We start from the raw sequence: 23246 nt of genomic DNA on the forward strand, positions 1-23246 counted from the left end.
AATCTTGTGGTTATTGGCACAAAACTATTAAAATATCAAATACAGTTTGTGAGGATTGCACTAGCAGTAGCCAGGAGATGTATAGCTGTGACATGGAAGTCTGATTTCCCCCTACTTGTTACTCACTGCAAAATGGAAATACAAAGTTGTGTCCCCCTGGAAAAGAAAACATGATGGCAAAATATGGCAACCTTATTTGAATCATACTGGCTTAAGAATATAATTAACTTCCCCAAAAAGGTTTCAATAATATAGTTGGGTTAAATTCCTGAAGATCAAGATACGAATGATCAAGAAACATCATAATGAAGGAATGCTCTAACACCCCTTTTTTTTTTGGACAATTTTTTGGGGTTTTTGTGTTAGCAATTTGGGGGGGGGAGTGAGATTTGGGCAATCATATGATGCTCCAATTTTAAAATACTATATAATGTATGTAATAATGTTCTATATGAGTCTTGGCAAAATTAAAATAAAATATTAAAAAAAAAACAACCTTGCACCCGAGGTCCCCAAAACTAAGAAGCTGATTGTTGACTTCAGAAAAAAAAAGCCAGAGGTATAGAATCTAGTGATCATTGGGGGAATCATATCTCAGAGGATCTTTCTTGGACCCAACACCCTAATGGCATCATGGAGAAAGCATGTCGGTGCCTCTACTTGCTCAGGAGTTTGCAGAGGTTTGAATGACACTATAAACCCTGGGAAATTTCTACAGATGTGTTGTGGAAAGGGTGCTGACTGGCTCATCACAGTCTGGTATGGGGATACAAATACCCCTGAGTGTAAAGTCCTGCCAAAGGTAGTGGACAAAGCCCAGGATATCATAGGGAAAACCCTCCCCACTATCGAGAACATCTTAGAGGGAATGCTGCTGTTGGAGAGCAGCAGCAATCATCAATGGACCCACATCACCCAGCACATGCTCTGTTCTCACTGCTGCCATCAGGAAAGAAGTACAGGAGTGTATTGGGAAGGGTTGTATCTATCATGTGACAGCACTATCCCCTACCTATTTGGAGGGCAGACCAACTGCCAATAAGGTTTGGTTCTGCCCCACCCATTAGTGCATGCTTTGCTGTTGGTCCTATGTAAATTACCTGGATTGGACTCTACTGCCTGCCTGTACTTGAGCTTGGGGCATTGGCTGTTGTAATTGGATTAACCCTCCTGCACCAAGCCATTATTCCCTGCTAACAACATGGGCTGGACCTTCCAGCACTATAAAGATTCCACGTGTTCTTTGTTCTCCCTCTGGCAGCTTGGACTACCCTGCTTCACTACAGACCTAGAAATATGAAGAGTGCTGGAGAAATTGTTGGTAAGATGTACAATGTTAAAAGAGTTGGGAGCATTTCATTAATGTCCCTTGTAGCATACAGTGTGTGTGTGTGTGTGTGTGTGTGTGTGTGTTTTGTTCCCATGCTATTTTCCCCACAATCATTATTAATTGTCCACTATTAGAGTGTGTCATCTGTACCCATTTCCCACACTTGCCTTTTGTAAATAAAATCCTTCCCCATCAAAATTGTGTGTCCAGAGTCCTTGCCTTTGAGACCTACCAAATCCATTTCCTCACTCACAACAAGGTTCACATCACCAGGTTCAGGTACAGCTGCTACCCCTCCACTATCAGAATCCTCAACAACAAACTCAATCAGAGACTCATTTAAGGACACTTACTTGTGCACTTTATTGACTTATTTTTTAATTTTCTCTTGTTACAAGCCCAAAGGACTCAAAAATCAGCAACAACAGAAATTCACCAAGACAATAAACAAAAAACAAAACTGATTTTCTTAATACATAAAGAGTAATATCAATAATTATTACTATTAACTTAACCCCCTTCAAATTCTACATGTACATATATGTAATGTTTGTGTTCAGGAATTTTTTTTCCCCACTGTCCAATCATTCACTTTTCACTTCTCCAAGTTCACTGGTATCAGGCAATCTTCCATAGTGTGCACAGAATTAAACAGTTAGTATATTCACCAGGCTCTGGTGCTTTAACTGAAGTTGTTACCACTTTGGAAGATCTTTGTTGGTTTCAGAGAGATATTCGTTGTTCGATGGACACACAAACTGATCTCCTTCAGTCAGCAACTGAAATGTCTTTCTGAAGAAACTTGTCCCCTCTTGGGTTTATCCAAAAGATAACTCCTTCTTCCAGGTTACCACAGAGTTATTTTTCCTCTATTTCAGGAGAAACACAATAACCAGCCACAACCTCTGGAATTAACTACAGAGATTTAGAATAGGCTGAAAGCAGAACCCATCGAGAAAAGGGGTCTTGCAGCAAGTTTGCCAACTTGAAGCCTTCACCACAAACTGCTGCAGAATACTCTCAGTCTCTCTCGCTTCCCCCCCCCCACAAAAAAATGATGTTTTCTCTGTTTGTAAAACCACATGACAACATTATTTAACCAGAAATTTAAAACTCTGGCACCCATCCAGCAGCATAAGATTTCTCAGTTCTTGAGGCTGGACATTGTTCAAACATGCTGGTCCATTAACACCTACTTGTGAAACTCTCCCAAGCACTTCCCATTGTCTCTGCAAAGCCAACTACAGATATGAAGTCTACTCTTGCATGGCAAATGATTTATTTGTTTGTGAAATGTGACCTAATAACTGAACCTCACAATCTTACCCTTTTAAGATCTATTTGATCATAATTTTATTTACTTATTCCACAACACTCTGTATTGCACAGCTTGTTTATCTGCTTACAATTGTTTATTTGTTTACATTCATTTTCTGTTTAGTTCTTTATTTATTAAGTAGTAATTCTGCCTCACCCACAGAAAAAAAATAATCCCAGGATTGCATGTGATGTCATGTATGTACTCTGGCAATAAATCGGAATCTGACCGGAGAAAGCTATTTTATCGGGTTGTACTCTTACAAATTGATGACAAACTTGACTTGAGAAGGTACACTGGATCTAAGTAATGCACAAAAATCTGCAGACACCAAAGTTGAAGTAAAAACACAATGCTGAAGAAATTCAGCAGGTCAAAGTTCATTGAGCAAAAATAAATATACAGAACCAATGTTTCGGGCTTGAGCCCTTCATCAAGATAAAAGCAGACAAAAATGGGATAGTGTTTAATTAGGGAAGCACTAATTGCTATGGGATGAGGCAGGAACAGGGGAGAGTGAATTGGGAGTAAACGGGAGAAAGCAAAGAAGAAATGTGAAGAATGTTTAGGGACGTGTGGGGGTTCTCAATTGGTTTATCCCATGGAGACAAGGAAAAGATAGTAGAAAAGGGGAACTATGGTTGACAAAACAGGTGAGCCAGCTAGCTAAGAGGAAGAAAGAAGCAGACATTAGATTATATCTGACCTTGGGATTAAGAACACAAGAATGTCGAAAATGAAGCTAGGGCCGCTCAAGGATAAAGGAGGCAACGCATGTCTGGAAGTACAGGAGGTTGAAGAAGTCTGAAATGAATACTTTCCTTTAATTATCCACCAGAGAAAAAGTCCTTGGTTAAGGTGAGATCAGAATAGTCAGCCTTGTGTGTTGGACCATGTTGAGATTAGGAAAGAGGAACTGCTGGATCTTCTTAAAAAAAATTAAGTGATAAGTCCTAGGGTCCAGACAAGATATACCCCAGGTTGCTGAGGGAAGAGCAGGAAGAGAGTTGGGGCATTGGCTATGATCTTTAGAGTCCTCCTTGGCAACAGGGGAGGTGCTAGAGGAATGTGCCATGACAAATATGGTCCCCTGGTTTACAACAATTAATAGGGAGAATCTTGGGAGGTATAAGACAGTGAGTCTTGCTCCAGTGGTGTGCAAACTATTGGAGAGTATTCTTAAGGTCAGGATTTATGTGCATTTACAGAAGTACAGTCTTCTCACGGATAGTCAGAACGGCTTAGTGAGGGGAAGGTCGTGCTTCGTGAGCCTAAATGAGTTTTTTGAGGAGGTAACAAAAGAAATTGATGAAGGTAGGGAGGTAGAAGTAGTTTATTTTAATAAGGCATTTGACAAAGACCCCATGAGAGACTCTTTCAGAAAATTGTGAGGCATCAGATCCATGGAACTTTGGCTGTGTAGATTCAAAATAAGCTTGTCTTTAGAAAGCAAAATATTAGTGGACAGAAAGTATTCTGCCTGGAGGTCAGTGACTAGTGGAGTTCCACAGGGATCAGTTCTGGAACCCCTGCTTTGTGATTTTTATAAATGACTTTGATATAGAAGTGTTAGGATGGGTCAGTAAGTTTGCAGATGATAAAAAGGTTGGAGGAATTGTGGATAGTGTTGTCGGTTGTCATATGTTACAAATAGATACAAACAGGATGTAGAGTTGGGCAGAAAAGTGGCAGATGGAGTTCTATCTGGAGAAGTTTGAAGTGATTTTGGAAAGTCAAACCTGAAAGCTGAGTAAAGGATTAATGGTTGGATACTTAACAGTGTGGAAGAACAGATAGACATTGGAGTCTAAATCCAAACATCTCTCAAGGCTTCCACGCAGGTTGATAGGATAGTTAAGAAAGCCTGCAGCAGGGGTGGCCAAACTTGCATAACTTAAGAGCCACATACGATAAACTTTGATAAATGTTTGAGAGCTGCAAGACTTGCATGTACATTTTTACTTTTGCATGTATCTTTTGTTACAAAAATGTTAAATAATTATTAAGAAATATGTACATAATATTTATTTATCTATGTAGTTTTTAAATTACTAATTTATATTAGTTTCAATAATTTAAAAATACACATATACACGCTAAACATTTTCAAAACCCTGACTGATTTTCTGTGGAAATCTCTGCCCAAGGAAGAAGTAGAGGTCACCTCATTAATTATTTAAGATATAGTTAAAATTTTTGCATCATAGGGGAATTAAGAGTTATGGGGGAAAGGCGGATTAATCATGATTCACTGAATGTGGGAGCAAGCTTGACTGACTGGATAGTAGACTCCTGCTCCTGTTTCTGATGTGTTCTCTTAGGGAATGCTGCTGCCATTGTGGTCTCTGCAGATACAAGCACCATTGCAGTGTCCATATATCATAGCGCATGATGTGGGAAGTGACCTGATGCAAAGCTGCCTCCTACAGCAGGAGGTAGCCAGGGGGCCCCACAGTTTTGCTCCTCCCTGTCCCACCCTCCACTCCCCTCCTCTCTTCCCAGTCAGCAGCAGGATGTAGTTGGGGGGGGGGGGGGAGAGGGAGGAGAGCGGCTGCTGGGAGTGGAAACGGGTATGGAGCTATCTAACCTCTGCACTGCCCCTCTCCATCTAATGGGGCCAAGGCTTGCCTGTCGCCATTGACAGGACCTTCACTGTTCTCTGTCCTGGCTTGGCACCTGAATGAGGTCCTCATTGGGGATCCCCTTCAGCCTCTCCTTCATGTCTCCATCATCTTGGCCTCCCCCTGGACACACATCCTGCCTCTGGGGTAGGCTATGCCTTATCTGAGCTCTCCTGGTCCAGCGCTGGCTTCCAAATCTCTTTGGCCACTCGCTGCAGAGGACTCTAAGCTTTGCCCAACCCTTCTACCACACACCCCACGTTGGCAGTGCTCTGCTATGGTGTGGCCCCGCCTGGGCAAGGAGAACCTGACTCCAGTCTTCGTTTCTCACCCTCCTCCTCTGCAGGGGCTGTTCCTCCAGTGCCTACTCCCTCTTCCCTCTCCTTGTCACACTCTCTAGGCTGTGTCCCTTTCAGGACCAGCTGGAGGAATTCAGTGTCCTGGGGCAGCTTCAGAAGCGTTAGCATCTCCTCTAGCCAACACATTTCCACGATCAGCACATTATGTGTCAAAGAATCGCTTGTGGGTCATGAGCTATGGTTTGTCCACCTTGGCCTATAGGATGCTGGGTTTCATAAGTCAGGGGATTGCGCTCAAATGTCGAGAGGTCATGTTGCAACCACACTTAGATTATTATGTTCAGGGTGCAGAGGTTTACAAGGATGTTGCCTGGATTGGAAAGTAAGCCGTATGAGTCAAGGTCAGCAGAGCTTTGACTTTTCTCTTTGGAGTGAAGAAGGATGAGAGGAGATTTAATAGAGATCTACAAGATTCTGAGAGACATTGATAAGACAGACAGCCAGCATCTTTTCCTTTGGCAGAAATAGCAAACACCAGAGGACATCTGTACAAAATGAATGGAGGAAAGTTTAGGGGAGACATCAGGAGTAAGGCCTTTTTAAAAAAAGTTGTGGGTGGCTGGAATGCCTTACCAGGGTGGTGGTGGAGGTTGAAACATTAGGAGCATTTAAGAGACTTTTACAACATTTTTCCCCCTCACTTGTAGTACTTTTTGACATAACTTAACAGAAATTAACACATTATAAATATTTCAGCAGTTACTCAAATTGTACTTTCAAAATCCATCCCAAAGCATTGTTGAGACTTACTCTTGACATCTAAATACCATTGAAGTTTCAGATTCTACAGTGAAAAGCACCCTCAACACAAACTTTAAAAAAACAAAAAATGCATTTAACAAATAAAGAATCTATTCCTTTCAATGCAATACATGCTAAAGATATGTTAAGCAGTGCAATGATAGGAAATTTCTATCAACTGTACAAAATTCTCAAGAGTATAAATAAAGCTTTAAATGAGAACCGAGTTAAAAAGGCTTTCATTGAGAAGGCCAAAACAGATACCTAAAAGATCAAAAGGTTCAATGAACAGAAATAAACATCAACTTAAAAACAAAATTTGGAACAAGAAAAACACACTACCAAAAATGCTATTGGTTATAACACATTGTGATTTTGACACAAAAAAGAACAAAAGTTCAGTTCTGCATTCCCACTTCTTAAATCTTAAGATGTCAATGGCTTACAATATGTTCACAACTTTTAAAAAAATCAGAGTGAAACAATGATTTTAGCAAGTTGCTTTGACATCATGCACATGGTGCATTTATGTAGACAAGTCATGGTGTTGAAAACAATCACACTATCATGTGATTCTTACAACATACTGTTAATATATCGGCTGTCATACCAAATTAATTACACTTTTGTGATGAATAACGTGATGTCCAGTGGTCTTTATAATTGTTAGAGCTCATCACCAACCCCACACCCCAAAGATACACAACAACTGTGTGATGAGGAAGTGTACTGGCATGAGACCACAGAATGTAGGAGCAAGAGTAAATCACCAGATTCTCAAGGCAGCCACTTAATCAAGCCTAATCTATTCTGGTCCTAAGGTTCTCAGTGTTATGAAACTGCGAGGATTTTGCACCTTTTCCAAAGCTTCAAGAATACTCTTGAATCTATCAAGCTGACAAACCCTTGCTGTAACAGACGCAGAATATTGGGAATCTGGTGTCAGATGTTTGAACCAGACCATCGAAACCAAATGACGGCAACTAAGACTTCAATGCCATGGATGCTGACCTGGAGAAGATGCTGCCATTCACTCACTTATTATGCCAGTGGAATTGTAAAATTCTGTACATAGTCAGTATTCTCTCTCCAGTGTTTTGACGTGTTTGCTATAAATCGAGGGCAAAAAGTTTGCGCTACACTTCTGCTCTTGATCTCCCAGAGTGTTCAGATTCAATGGCCAAAGGATATTCTGCACACTGAAGGCAATAGGGAATTTCTTCATCAGTGTATGCTTTGCTGAGTGATGGCTTGCAAGAGGAGGCTCACATTTTCCAAGTTTCATTGTGGACCTTTATTATCAGAGAGTAGCATTGTACAGTGGGACATCATGACAGAGGATCTTTGTTTTATGGGTTTTAAGTGCAGGGCTTCATTGAATAAGTGAATGACTTGCAGCTCAGCCTCCAAACAGAAGTATCATCTATACACTGCAACTTGATTATCAAGGTTGCAGAGACCTTGGCCCTGGAGTAAAGAGGAATAGATTACCTTCACCACAAGAAAGCTCATCATAGTACTTTTAAAAGAATGACAGAAAAAAACATCAGAGCTTGATACTGTCTGCTGATTGTACTGATTAGGATTAGAGTTCGCACTCCAGGATGGTGTGAACATTCAACACAATAGGCAGCCAGATATGAGGAGTATGATCTCTTAATTGCCAAAACCATCACTTTTAATCCAATCAAAAAGGTAATATACAATGGTTAGTTCTGCTCCATGCCTTTTTCCACACCTTCAAATAAACATCCATTCTACAATTCATAGACCAGCTTTGTTCCCTGGAGAAAGCAAATTGAAGAGAATCTCAGCAATAACAATTGAGTGCATTGAAAGTTTTATTGTTTCAATGTTTCAGACTGGAACGCTTAATCCAATTTTTTTTGGAATTAAAAAAAAACATAATAAAATCTTCATTAACATCTCCCCAACACCACCACCCCCCCCCCCCCCCCCCTTTATACAGTCCACACGCTGTCAGAGCTTACATATCTTTTAAATATATAGAATACAGTTGGGGGAAAAAATATCACTTTTGAGTATGGATAATATCAGCATTTATATTCCTTATATTTGGGGCCCAATGTGGTCCAGGTATGCCTTCCAGATCTTTACAAAAGCATCATACTTATTCTTTAAATTATGTGTGATTTATATATATACACATACATATATACATACATACATACACATACAGTGGGGCTTTTATTGATATCCCTACTTTTTTCCTATACATTCATTAATTTCCTACCTTTGGCTTGGCTTCGCGGACGAAGATTTATGGAGGGGGTAAAAGTCCACGTCAGCTGCAGGCTCGTTTGTGGCTGACAAGTCCGATGCGGGACAGGCAGACACGGTTGCAGCGGGTGCAGGGGAAACTTGGTTGGTTGGGGTTGGGTGTTGGGTTTTTCCTCCTTTGCCTTTTGTCAGTGAGGTGGGCTCTGCGGTCTTCTTCAAAGGAGGTTGCTGCCCGCCAAACTGTGAGGCGCCAAGATGCATTAGTTTGGGATTATGTCTTTTTTTAGTGATTTGACACTCCATTTATAGATAAAATCCTTTGCTTCCTCCTCCTCCATTGTGTACATTCCCATTTGAATCCAAGAGGCTGGGGAGGGGGGGGGGGGGAGGGGGCTTTCTTCACAAAGAAGGCTATGAGAAATCTGGCCTGTGCAGATTGGAAGCATAGACCATAGACCCATGTCAGTTTTTCCAATGCAATTCTTGGTGTCTTGTTATTCAGTAGAAACTCTCTAATATGATTACTTAATAACTTAAAGAATGTTTTTAGGTAATGGAATAGGCAGTGATTGAAAAGATTTTAATCTTGGCATTACTTTAATTTTGACACAATTAACACTTCCCTCTAAACTAATCACTAAATCTCTCCATTTCTGCAGGTCTTTTTCTATCTTTCCAAAATAACATAATTTAGTTTATACAGATTCTGTAGATTATTGTCAGTTACTATCCCAAGATATTTTATTCCATCTGTCTTCCATTTAAATTAACTTATTTTTTTGCTTAATCCAGTCTTGAGACTGGGTGTCCTCCCAAAATATTCCATCCACTGATGCTGAGTTCCTTGTCCACGGTTTACTGTATCCATCAACTCATTCTTTAAACAGGTAATCTCCTACCTGCCATTTTTTATTTAGCACAGTGATGTCAAAACGTTCCAAAGCTATAATATCAGAGGAACATTCAGGTTTGTTGCTGTTGAGAGTGTCCATGATGATCTTGATGCTCCACATCATGAACTTTATAATAAAGAGTTGACTTGCCTGTGCTTACTACTTTTAACATAAGCAGCCATTGCTCAACAACTATGTGGCTTTGACAAAACAAGGCCTTCCTCCAGTGACAAGGGGACAAAAATAACTGGAAACATGTTTTGCCCCATAGATATTACATGCATTCTCAGAATGTACACATGCACCCTTGCCCATGACATCCTTTGCCTATGAAGTATTGAATGGAATCTTTTGTATCCATCAGTGAGAGTAGACAAGTGTGAGCGGTCATCTGGATTACCTGGATCACAAGAACACCTACATCATTAGGCTCCTGTTCATTGACAGCAGCTCAACATTCAAGGCCATCATACCAGCAAAACTAATGACCAAGTGAAGGGATTTGGGACTCTCTTCATCTTTCTGCAAATGGATCCTTGACTTCCTCATCAGTAGACCCAAATCTGTGTGGATTAGAAATGTCACCTCCTTCATGCTAACCTTCTGTGCAGGGGCACCTCAAGGCTGCATGCTTCATCCCCCACTCTATTCCCTGTGCACTCATGACCACATGAACTCCCTTAGATGCAGATGAGTTCTTTTTGGTTTGCTTATTCTTTGTTTATTCCTTGAAGAAGGGCTCAAGCAAACTTTGGCAATACATCTTTATCTCCTACCGGCTGAGTTCCTGCAGCATTTCAATCTGTTTTTTCTCATGACTGCATAGCTGACAACTGCATTGATGTTGGTGTGACAGAGCATATAGATATGTTTTTGGGAGATAAATTGGGAAAGGTTTGTTGATGTAGGTCACATACAAACACTTTAAAACAGATCTTATTTCAAATAGTGGAGCTCTGCTAATGCTAGACATCGGCCCCACAGCCTTTGCAAGAGCTTTGGAGAGTGCCCAAGAGATTTCACTAATGGATTGTTGTATACACAAAAGCAACGGAGGAAAGAGTTTGTCAGAGCTGCTTGTGTCTGGAGCTGTTGTAGGAGGATCATGTGGTTTTGCAAGCAGAGAGTCAAACAGGCTTTCTCAGAGAGGGAGAGGGATTTTACTTTTACAGTGTTACAGCCAGCTACAGCAGCTGGGACTGGAATAGGACAAGCTGGCAAGCTTGTGGAAAACTCCATTTGGAAGACAGCCTGGTCAAAGCTCTTGTGGTTCATGCAAGAGGAGAGGACTTGGAATAAGTGAAACAGAAAGGAACTCTGTGGTGACTTGAAAGAAAGAGGTTATCATCTGAAGAACCCTAAGGGGGCAAGTTTCATCAGCAAAACACAAGTGGCTGACGGAAGTACATCAGTTGTGGATGTCCTGGAATAACAAATCTCTCTCTGAAAACTGGCAAGAACCTTCCTGAGCAGTAACCATTTACCTTTCAAGCACCAAAGCCTAGTAAACTTTATAAATGTTAAATTTTGTGCACAGTTTAAGATTTGCCTGCACCAGTGAACTTGGAGGAAGGAAAAGTGAGATTGAACTATGAACCAAAGAACTTTTCTGAACTTACACACACATTACATACACGTATACTTAGAATTAGAGGAGGTTGTTAGGTTAGTTAAGTCAATAGTGATGTTAAAGTGTGATTCTCTTTTCATGTTTAAACATCATTAAAAGCAACTTTTGTTAAGTAACCATTTATCTTGGTGAATATCTATTGCTGCTGGGTTTTGGGGTCCTCTGTGCTCGTAACATTGGCTAAATAAGTAGAAATGATGAGATCTCTACATGATAGAGATTGAGTATCTGGTTGGGTGGTGCCAAAACAATCTTTCCAAAGCCTTACCAAGACCAAAGAGCGTATTGTTGATTTTAGGAAGGGGGGGGGGGGGGCGGAACTGAAGGACAACATGTTGATGAGATCGGGATGCACAGAATGAGTACATTTATGCCCCTGAGTGTCCAGAAATCAGCAGCCCTCTCCTGAAGCCAACAATTGAAGAAGTCTCAATATCTTTACTTTCTAAGGAAGTTTATAGAGATTACTATCAGATAGATTTACATTTCACATTTATTGTCAGAGTACATACATGACATCACATACAAACCTGAGATTCTTTTTTCTGCAGGTGAGGCAGAATTACTATTTATTGGGAGTGCAAAAAACTATATATAGTGTATACATGTAAACAAATTAAGAACTATAAACAGATAATGAATTTGTACAAACTGACTGTGCAACACTGTGTGTGTGTGTGTGTGTGTGTGTGTGTGTAAATCAATAAAGTGCATAAGTAAGAGTCCTTAAATGAGTCCCTGATTGAGTTTGTTGCTGAGGAGTCTGATACTGGAGGAGTACCAGTTGTTCCTGAATCTGGTGATGTGGGTCTTGTGACTCCTATATCTCTTTCCTGATGACAGCAGCGAGAACAGAGCATGTGCTGGGTGGTGTGGATCCTTGATGATTGGTGCTGATCTCTGACAGCAGCATTCCATGTAGAGGTTCTTGATAGTAGGGAGGGTTTTGCCTGTAATGTCCTGGGCTGAGTCCACTAATTGTTGGAAGGCTTTTCACTCAGGGGTATTGGGGTTCCCATACCAATCTGTGATGCAGCTGGTCAGCACACTTTCCACCACACATTTGTAGAAATTTGCCAGGGTTTCTGGTGTCATACCAAACCTCTGCAAACTCCTGAGTAATTAGAGGCGATGACATGCTTTCTTCATGATGCCATTTGCATGTAGGGCAGTGGTTGTCAACCTTTTTCTTTCCACTCACATACCACTTTAAGTAATCCCTATGCCGTAAGTGCTCTGTGATTAGTATGGGATTGCTTAAGGTGGTATGTGAGTAGGAAGGGAAGGTTGAGAATCACTGCTCTAGACCCAATTGATAATGAAATATTTTGCTTGAGAAAAATTGTCATGGAGTTATGAAACTGTGCACATAGTGAGTCAATTAGGTACGATTAAAACAGTGGTTTTCAAACTTTTTTTTTCCACCCAGCAATCCCCTACTAATCACAGAGCACCTATGGCATAGGGAATACTTAAAGTGGTATGTGAGTGGAAAGAAAAAGGTTGAGAACCACTGGTGTAGGGTTTGTCCGCCATCCAGAAAAAGTGGCACACTGCATACAGCAACCCTCATGCCAGCAAGCACACTTCTCCAGATGACTGAATTATTCCAGACATGCTCCTTCCTTGAATTATTTGATCATAGAAGGATCATGGATTAATCCCTGACCTTTTCACTCTATGCAGCCATTTTTTCTGTGATGAAGATCTTATTTTGTAACATCTTGAGGGAAAATGTATCCATACAATACTGAAATAGTGTGGGTTCTTACAGCTAGAGGAAGGAATTCCCATAAGAATCCCAGTATATTTCAGGACACTTTGGACTTTCTTCATAGTCTTAGTTTTATTAAATCAGGGATACTTTCATTCTCCCTTGCAGTCTCTGTCTCCTCAGGAACAGCTGGAGACCTGCACACAGACATACCCATACCCAAAGAGGGCCGACCCACTTTGAGATATGGACTTGCAGCAAAAACCTCAAGCAATGCAAAACTGAAAAAAAGTCTCTACACAAATTGTACAGATTCCATTTTGGTACAGAATTTTGGAATTAAACCAAAGCATCGTGTTACAAAATTTCCCAGTCTCTGTAGATCTGATTGGGAATGAGCACGGTGCACAGCACATGACACCTGCACAAAATGTTACACGGAAGAAAAGCAAACATGAAATCATGAGGTAAAATATTTCTGAAAAAATCACGGCAATGGCACAGTGGTTAGCGCAATGCCTTTATAGTACCAGCGATCAGTACCAGATCTGGATTTGAATGCATGTTCTCCCCATGTCTACGTGGGTTTTCCTCAGGGGCTCCAGTTTCCTCCCACCCTTCAAAACGTAGCAGGGGTGTAGTTAACAGGGTGTAAATTGGGCAGCACCGACTCGTTGGAGTGAGTTGGACTATTACAGTGTCTAAATTTAAATTTGAAATAGTGAAAGTACTTGTTTAAAGGGTTATGGCAGCATGGAAGTGTCCGTGTTCACAACTATTTTGCATCTTGTTGGCTTGAGAGATGGAACCACAATGGAGTCAAAACAAAACATTGGAGAAACAATTCCAGCACTTGACTTGCAAGTGATTAAGATTGTTTATTCCATGCAAGCTGGTAAGGAAGAAATCATTCAACGTGAAGGATTTTTAATGCATTGATTGATTAACCATAAATTTCAATGTAGAACAATAATCTAACGTTAGAATGTTTTTTTGAAGAAACTGCACCAAATATTTTTCACAAATGTCCAACGTCCACCATTGAAACTAAGTCTACGAACATAAAATACTTCCACTTAGATGACAAAAAAAATTGACTGACCCTGGGTGTTGAAGCTGGTTATGAATATTTGTGATCAAGTGACTCAATTTGGAAATTCAACTTGCATGAGGAAAACCCTCAGGCAGCTCTGGACCTAACATATTAGTGAACAATAATGTTAGACTCATGCTTGCAACAAGTGTCGATCAATATGTGTTGACACCACTTAACATCTTATTAGCTGCCTCTCATCTTCCCTTTAGATTATAATTGATTTTTCAATGTATTTTTGATCTTTAGCAATTCAAATCAAAGTCACATGAAAATTGAGAGCAAACCATTTCTTTCATTAGTTTGTATGCAAATATTTGAAGAAGACCGCAGAGCCCACCTCACTGACAAAAGACAAAGGAGGAAAAACCCAACACCCAACCCCAACCAACCAATTTTCCCCTGCAACCGTGTCTGCCTGTCCCGCATCGGACTTGTCAGCCACAAACGAGCCTGCAGCTGACGTGGACATTTACCCCTTCATAAATCTTCATCTGCGAAGCCAAGCCAAAGATTCCCATCAATTTCAAACAGATTTCTGTTTTTATCAAATTAGCTACTTTTAATACTTTCAGGTATTACAGCTTTCGGACTAATATGGCCATCACTCTAATCAAGCCTTGAGGATTGAATAAACATCAGTAACAAATGTTAGATCTATGCTTTGCCTATAAATGTATTTAAAGATCTCAAATACATTAATTGTATCTGATTCCTCCACCACTTCTGACTACAGATGCTCCTTGACTTACGATGGGGTTGCATTCCGATAAACTCACTGCGTGGAAAAATCACAAGTAAAAAAGAATACAGTTCTACACCTACCAAACATCATAGCCTAATCTACCTTAAATGTGCTCACAACACTCATCATTGCCTAAGCTGGGTAAATTTATCTAGAATATCTAGAATAAAAGAATACCTTTTATTCTACCCTGGAAGAAAAAACAATTTTAAAATCATAAAATATCAAGATAACGACAGTCATATCAACATCTTAACTTTGAAAAATCATAAGTTGGACCATCGTAGAGGAGCATTTGTACATGATCCACATGTCAATCACTCTCTTGCAAGGAAGATTAGACCCAACTGACTTCAGACCAATCGCCGGGCATTACATCATCTCAACTAATGTGAAGGATTGCGGCTCCAGTGAAATCTATTAACTGTTATGTTTGTTCCTTGAGGAAGAACAACCTTGCATGGTTTTAAGATTTAAACAAATTTATTTTTTGAGCTGCTTGAACCCACAACACACTCAACTTCTGTCAGTCTACTTTTTGATCCTGCCCACAAGGCGCACATTGCCGACTAGGAAATGTAGTTCTTTCTTACACATGCATCATAACAGACCTTTTCCCTTTTTAAAAAAGAAAAAAATACACACAAACACAATACTATGTCCATATAACATTTCGCGGCCAGTGTCTTTCCACTAAGCAGATTTCAGCCAAGTGTCAGAGGTGACAGTCCTTTATGAACTAGTAGGTATTTCCACTGGTGTATTGCTCACATTTGCTGTGTTAGTATTTGTGTTTTCCTGTGAACCCTAATCAACATGTTCTTTTTTCACACGTGCTGGCCCCTTTTGTGTACTGACAGGTCATGACCATGGGTTAGAGCACACGGTTCCTACTCAGAGCTGTCCTACCCTCTGTCTGGATCTGGTAGAAATATGGACCTATTTCCTCTTGCACTTATCCTTGCATGGGCCATGTGACAGAACTGTGATCTCGGATTTGCACGAACTCCAGGCTTCAGGACTGGTTGGCTTTTTACAGTCTTATCATAATACTGTTTCTGTTTTACTTTCTCTTCCACTTTAGCCTGTTTATCCTTGTGTGGTCCTTTAGGTGTCAACAGGTTTTCATACATTGGAAGGTTGGTACGTATGTGTCAATCCATCAGCATTTGGGCACGAGAGTGGCACACTTTTGTGAATCATTAGACTTCTGTGGAAATCCTCTCGTCCATCATTTGCTTTCTTCATGAGGCTCTTCGCCACCTTGACAGAACTCTCTGATAGGCCATTACACTTTGGGTGATACAAGCTTGAAGTTATATGTAAAAATCCCCCAAGTATTGGCAAAGGACTCAAATTCGCTGCTCGAAAATGGTGAACCATTATTTGATACTTCTTTGGCTTGGCTTCACGAACGAAGATTTATGGAGGGGGTAAAAGTCCACGTCAGCTGCAGGCTCGTTTGTGGCTGACAAGTCCGATGCGGGACAGGCAGACACGGTTGCAGCGGCTGCAGGGGAAAATTGGTTGGTTGGGGTTGGGTGTTGGGTTTTTCCTCCTTTGCCTTTTGTCAGTGAGGTGGGCTCTGCGGTCTTCTTCAAAGGAGGTTGCTGCCCGCCAAACTGAGGCGCCAAGATGCACGGTTTGAGGCGATATCAGCCCACTGGCGGTGGTCAATGTGGCAGGCACCAAGAGATTTCTTTAGGCAGTCCTTGTACCTTTTCTTTGGTGCACCTCTGTCACGGTGGCCAGTGGAGAGCTCGCCATATAACACGATCTTGGGAAGGCGATGGTCCTCCATTCTGGAGACGTGACCCACCCAGCGCAGCTGGATCTTCAGCAGCGTGGACTCGATGCTGTCGACCTCTGCCATCTCGACTACTTCGACGTTAGGGATGAAAGCGCTCCAATGGATGTTGAGGATGGAGCGGAGACAACGCTGGTGGAAGCGTTCTAGGAGCCGTAGGTGATGCCGGTAGAGGACCCATGATTCGGAGCCGAACAGGAGTGTGGGTATGACAACGGCTCTGTATATGCTTATCTTTGTGAGGTTTTTCAGTTGGTTGTTTTTCCAGACTCTTTTGTGTAGTCTTCCAAAGGCGCTATTTGCCTTGGCGAGTCTGTTGTCTATCTCATTGTCGATCCTTGCATCTGATGAAATGGTGCAGCCGAGATAGGTAAACTGGTTGACCGTTTTGAGTTTTGTGTGCCCGATGGAGATGTGGGGGGGCTGGTAGTCATGGTGGGGAGCTGGCTGATGGAGGACCTGTTTTCTTCAGGCTGACTTCCAGGCCAAACATTTTGGCAGTTTCCGCAAAGCAGGACGTCAAGCGCTATTTGATACTACTTCACAAGGAACTCTATGCCTCTCAAACATTTTTCATGAAAGTAATAAACTGCTCTGCTGGATGTTGACTGCAGTGTTGCTACCTCTGGGTAATTGGACAAATATTCTGTTACTACAATATGACTCTTCCCATTACAGTCAAACAAATCTACTCCAATTTTGAAGAACAGGCCTGTCTGGAGTATGGTGTAAGTGGTCCTGCTTGCTTTTTTGGTCAAAAGGTAAGGCATACAATTACATGAAGCAGTGGTCTGGCTTGTGTCTTGGTTCATTCTTGGCCAGTACATCGCCTCTCGAACTCTACGTTTGTATTTTTCCTCACCAAAATGACCTTCATGTATCTTCTTGAGCATTTCCTTGTGTAGCAACACTGGAATCACAAACCTGCTCCCTTTGAATCCATATCTTTCACAAATGACAGTTCATCTCTGCATCCCCAATAATCCCAAATACCCATTGGACAGTCATTCTTAGCTGCTGGACATCCTTTCTGTATTGTTTCTTTGAGCTCTCTCATTGTTTCAACTGCCTCTGTTGCTTTCCTGATCTGCTCTGTTCTATCCTGGGATTTGAAAATGAGGTGATCATCATGTCAGCAAAGGTCTGTATCTCTGCATTAATCTCTTGGTCACTCTTTCCTTTCTTGTCAACTGCTTGAGACAGTGCATCAGATGTCCAGATCATTTTCACCTTGTATTTCAGCAGCCTTATCAAAATGTGCTGCACTCTCATGGGACAGTGATTCACTGGTTTGGACATAATTGAGATCAGTGATTTATGGTACGTCTCCATTTCAAGAGCTCGTCCATAAACATATTGATTGAACCTTTTGCATGCACAAGTGCTGGCAAGAAGCTCTTTCTCCATCTGTGCATAGTTGGCTTCTGCACTGGTTAAAGCCCTTGATGCATAGGCTACATGTTGCCATGTGACATCATGCTGCTGCAGTTCTACTGCTCCAAGGCCATGTCTGGATGCATCAGCTGAGATCCTGTTGTGTCTATCCAGATCTAAAATTTTAGTACAAGCTCTTCTGTTAGGACTTTTTTGAGTGCTTGGAAGCACTATCTTGCTCATGCAACCAGATCCACTCAATTTTCTGCTCAAGGAGTGATGCAAGTGGTGCTGACATAGTCGAAAAATGAGGGATGAACTTAGCCAGAAACTTAGCCAAGAAACGTCTCACCTCCTCTTTGTTTTGGGGCCTCACAGAATTCTCAATGGTTGATATCTTTCTTGGACCAGGCTTCACTCCCTGTTCAGATATGACATCTCCGATGAGGGTCTGTGTCTTTATGCCAAACTCACATTCTTCTTTATATAATTTCAAATTGACATTGCATGTCATGTCAAGCACTTGCCTTAGTTGCATATCATGTTCATTCTTGGTGGACCCCCATACAATAATGTCATCCATCATGGTCGTAATTCCAGGTACACTTTCAAAGATCATGTAGACTTCCAGTGTGGACTAAATCCCATATAGTAGCCAAAGAAAGCAATATTTTCCTTGTGAAGTATTGAAAGTGCATAGTCTTGAACCTGCCTCATTGAGTTTCATCTGCCAAAACCCTGATGACACATCGAGCTTGCTAAACCACTTGGCATCTGAAAACCTGGACATGATTTCCTCATGTGTTGGCAATTTGAAATGCTCTCTCCTGATGGTTTTATTGAGATCTCTTGGGTCCAAACATATATGTAATGCTCCATTTTACTTTTGCACAATGAACAGTGAGCTGAGCCACAAGAGGTTCTTCAATTTTCTGTACGACTTTCAGCCATTCCATGCGTGCTAGTTCTTGTTTAAGTTTGTCTCTAAGTGGAAATGGAACTTTCCTGCATTCATGGACAAAAGGACCCACTGTTTCATCTACTCGGATGCCTGCTGACATTTTTCCATACCTTGATGAAGGGCTCAAGTCGGAAACGTCGGTTATGTATTTTTACACTGTTTGACACCAGCTGAGTTTCTGCAGCATTATGTGTCTTTTTTTAAAAATCTCATCTGCATGGATCGTGTATACACCAGGTAAATATCCAAGTCCCTTAAAGCAGAGGTGTCAAACTCAAATTCACGGAGGGCCAAAATTAAAAACTTGGACTAAGTCGAGGGCCGAACTAAATATTTATTGAAAATTTTCAACAACATCTGCATGTTTTCTCTTCTTTCAACATAAGTAATGTTAAACTTTAGGATATAACTTTAGGAGGATAATGTTACAGGTCAGGAGTAGGTAGATCAAGTTCACCCTTTGCTTGACCTGAGGGAAACATATTTGGTCCCTGTGGAGATGTAGTCAGCATTCACAGGCTGTGTCCATTTTGGCCTGCATCAGGACTCAGCATTTCCTGCTCACTCCTCAGGCTCTAGGCCTCTATTCACCCTCGACCCACCATCCCTCTACCTGACCAGTCTTTTACCCAACCTCTACTCACCCCTCACTCCACTCGCTCTGCCTCTACCCACCCCATCCTATACACACCCCTCTACTGCCTCTCCCCTCAACCTGTTCCTCCCTCTACCCGTCTCTCACCCTCTAATCACCCCTCCCCTACTCGCCCTGCCCCTCCCCTTTTACCTCTTCCCTATCCACCCCTCCTTCTACTCATCCCTCCCTCTAACTGCCCCTCGCACCACCATAACTTCCCCTGCCCATTACTCCTCACCTACGTCCTCTGCCCACCCCTGCTTACCCACCCACTCAAGCCCAGCGCGCTGCCGATCAGCCTTTGCGGACAGCCACCATCTCTCTCTTCACGAGCAGGGCCGAACCAGCCGTCCCTGGGGTCCGCGCGGGTGCAAGCGCTGAAGGCCGTGGCGACCAGGAGAAGTGCGCTCGCACTGTGGAAGGGCTGTCTGGTGCCAGTCGCGCAGGGCTCGCGCTGCCCGGGGGCCGTGCGCAGCCTGCAATGTCCGTCGCGCCGACAGGCAATCACAGGCGCTCACCCATCCGCCGCACCGCTCGACTGGTGGGAGAAGTGACTGGTTGTGCGGGGAGCCTTCCAACTGGCTTGCTGGCTGATGACAGCGACAGACTTCTCGTGTTACAATTTCTCATTATATTGCGGGCCAAATTTGGCCGCGGGCCACAGTTTGACATGTGTGCCTTAAAGACATTGGCGCTCTCTTCCATGAGTGTTGTGTGTTCATCTTTGGTCTATGAAGCCACTATGAAAACTCTTTTCTCCAGGTTGCACTTAGACCTAATATTGGCTGTACTCTCTTTTCTATATTCAGTAGCTGGGACTTTAAGATGTCGGTGTTTGTGTTTGAAGATCGCCATACAGCCCTTTTTACTGGAACGTTCTCTCCAGAGTACCCTGTCACTTTAATTTCACTGGATAAACCTTGCTATTTATGGTGAGGGTCTTGTAATCGTCCAAAGATAACAGATTCACCTGGGCTCCAGTTTCAAGCTTAAATGGAGTTACTATGTCATACACAGTCACTAGAACAATCCATTTGGTTTTACCAGCAGCCTGTAGTGAATCCATGAAGAATTCCTCCATTTCTTTGTCCACTGTGTGCACTTTCTCTTGGTAGTGTGACAGAATATAGATATGTTTCTGGGAGATAAATTGGGGAAGGGTTTTTAGTGTAGGTCACATACAAACACTTTAAAACAGATCTTATTTAAAATACTGCAGCTCTGCTAATGCTAGACATATTGGCCCCAGAACCTTTTCAGAAGCTTTGGAGAGTGCCCAAGAGACTTCACTAATGGATTGTTGTTTACAAAAAGGCAACAGATTAAAGAATTTGTTGGAGCCGCATTCTGTCTCGAGTGGAACTTGCTGTTCTAGGAGGGTCATGTGGTTTTGCAAGCAGAGAGAGTCAAACAGGCTTTTTCTCTCAGACAGAGAGAGAGAGAGAGAGAGAGAGAGAGAGAGAGAGAGAGAGAGAGAGAGAGAGAGAGAGAGAGAGAGAGAGAGAGAGAGAGCGATCAATTCTACAGTTTTACAGTCAGAAGCAGTAACTGGGACTGGAACAGGACAAGCTGGCAAGCTTGTGGAAAACCTCATTTGGAAGACAGGTTGTGAGTGCTTAGTTCAGAGCCTGGTCAAAGGCCTTGTGGTTTATGCAAGAGAGGACTGGCTGTCTAATGTTTCACTTGGAATAAGTGAAACAAAAAGGAACTCTGTGGTGACCTGAAAGAAAGAGGTCATCATCTGGAGAACTCTGAAGGGGGGGGGGGGGGGGGGAAGTTTCATCAGCAAGACACCAAAGTGACTGATTAAAAAGGATTCAGTTGTGGGTGTCCTGGAACAACAAATCTCTCTCTGAAAATTGACAAGAACCTTCTTGAGCGGTAACCATTTACCTTTCAAGCACCAAAGCCTGGTAAACTTTATAAATGTTAAATTCTGTGCACATTATAAGAATTGCCTGTAACAAGTGAACTTGGAGGAATGAGAAGTGAGATTGGACTGTGAACCAAAGAACTTTTCTGAACTTACATACATACACATGCGCTTAGAATTAGAAGGGGATAAAGTGAGGTTAGTTAAGTCAATAGTGATAAGATAAAGTGTGATTCTGTTTTCATGTTTAAAGATAATTAAAAGCTACTTTTGTTTAAGTAACCATTTATCTTGGTGAATATCTATTGCTGCTAGGTTTTGGGGTGCTCTGGACTCGTAACAACACTTTGCAAAATGATTCTTTTTCCCACATTTATTACAAGACTTTCCATAGGCAGGACACATATTTGGAACATGTCTACCTCTGCACCTGTTGCATTTGCTGTTTGAGCCTACCTCTTTGCTTTGCTGTAGCTTTGAGAAACTCCTGGTTATCTGCTTGTCCTCATCACATGCATTGCTTGTGCTTGTGTGGTCTCTGCTGTCCTACACATACTCACAGATTTTTCCAGTTTCAAATCTTTTTTCATACCAGTCTTTCTCTAAGCCCATTATCTGTGATTCTGCAAATTATTCTGTCTCTAATCAGTGAGTTTTTCAATTCTCCAAATTCAGAGGACTTTCTCAGCATATGAAGCTTGAGTTTCCCAAACATGACATTTTTACTTGGGACAAAATACTTCTCAAATTTTGCCATCAGTGTTCAATGTGAAAACTGTCTCATCGATTTGAAAACTGTTATAGGTATCCAAGGTATCTTCACCCATCATGTGTAGAAATATAAATGCTTTCTGTTTTTCAATGGTTTCTCCTGCTCCACCAGCCTTTAAGTAAATGGTGTTTTGCAATTTGAAGCATTTACAATTATTGATTAGATTGCCAGTAAACTGCATTAGTGTGGGAGGACTTAACCTATCCATGACAGGAACTATTGTTTATTTCTTTTTTACTCATACACTTCTGACACCACTTGATATTTGTTCCTTGAAGAACAACAACCTTGCATGCTTTTAATGTTTAAACAACTCTATTTTTCAAGCTACTTGGACCAACAACACACACGATTTTTGTCGTAGTCTACTTTTTGTTCCCTCGCCAACTGTGTGCATTGTAGTTCCTTATTGAATACGCATAATAACACAGGATTCTCTGCGATGGTGACTCCCAAGAACTGAAATTTGCTCACTTTAATCCACCTCTCATCCCCCAATGAAACCTTTGGCTTTCCCTTCCCAATGTCAACAATCAGCTCCTTAGTTTTGGTGACAATGAATGCAAGATTGTTGCATACTCCTATACCTGCATGCTCCGACATGAACACTAACAAAATTATTCTGTTGCAGTATAGCTTGGTTTGGTTATTGAGTGTTCAGCTATGAAGAAGGAATCAAATATATTCAAAGACATCACAGGCTCTGACTTCTATCCAATGAATGCATCTCTATGAAGCTTTGCCTTAGGAAGGCAGACAACATCAAAGAACCCCCATCACGACGTTACAATGATCACAAACATTTCTCGTTGCTGTCGTTGGAAAGAAGCCTTAAATTCAGTACCACTTGTTCAAGAACGATTTTTTTCCCCCCAACAACTATCAGGCTCCTGAACCTTTCCATCCTATACTAATCATAAACTACTAGAAACAAGAAGATTGTAACGCCACATTTTCTTGCACGATGACAACTGAGATTTATTATCTACCCACCTTGTGGGTTTATTATCCATGTATTTTAATTTAATTGATACTATCCTAATTTTATTTTACTAAGTACCTCTTCGGCTGCAGCAAAAGTGTGCATATGACAATAATTCATCATTACTTACAACAATTATTAGTGCTGTATCAGGA

The 23246-nt window shown here is 41.6% G+C and overlaps 1 protein-coding gene across 3 annotated transcripts in view; it reads right to left on the reverse strand.

The window, feature by feature from the left end:
* The window catches only part of LOC138757888 (SWI/SNF-related matrix-associated actin-dependent regulator of chromatin subfamily E member 1-like), a 64729-nt gene that overhangs the window by 40674 nt on the left and 809 nt on the right, over positions 1-23246 (reverse strand). Inside the window, exon 2 of one of the 3 annotated variants that reach the window (XM_069925958.1) lies at positions 20509-20602. The exons of the other annotated variants lie outside the window; for them this stretch is intronic. Coding sequence (XP_069782059.1) covers positions 20509-20602 — 94 coding nt within the window. The remainder of the gene's footprint in view (positions 1-20508; positions 20603-23246) is intronic. 3 annotated transcript variants of the gene reach the window in all.

Source organism: Narcine bancroftii, chromosome 3 (assembly GCF_036971445.1).
Source record: "Narcine bancroftii isolate sNarBan1 chromosome 3, sNarBan1.hap1, whole genome shotgun sequence".
Classification (NCBI taxonomy): domain Eukaryota; kingdom Metazoa; phylum Chordata; class Chondrichthyes; order Torpediniformes; family Narcinidae; genus Narcine; species Narcine bancroftii.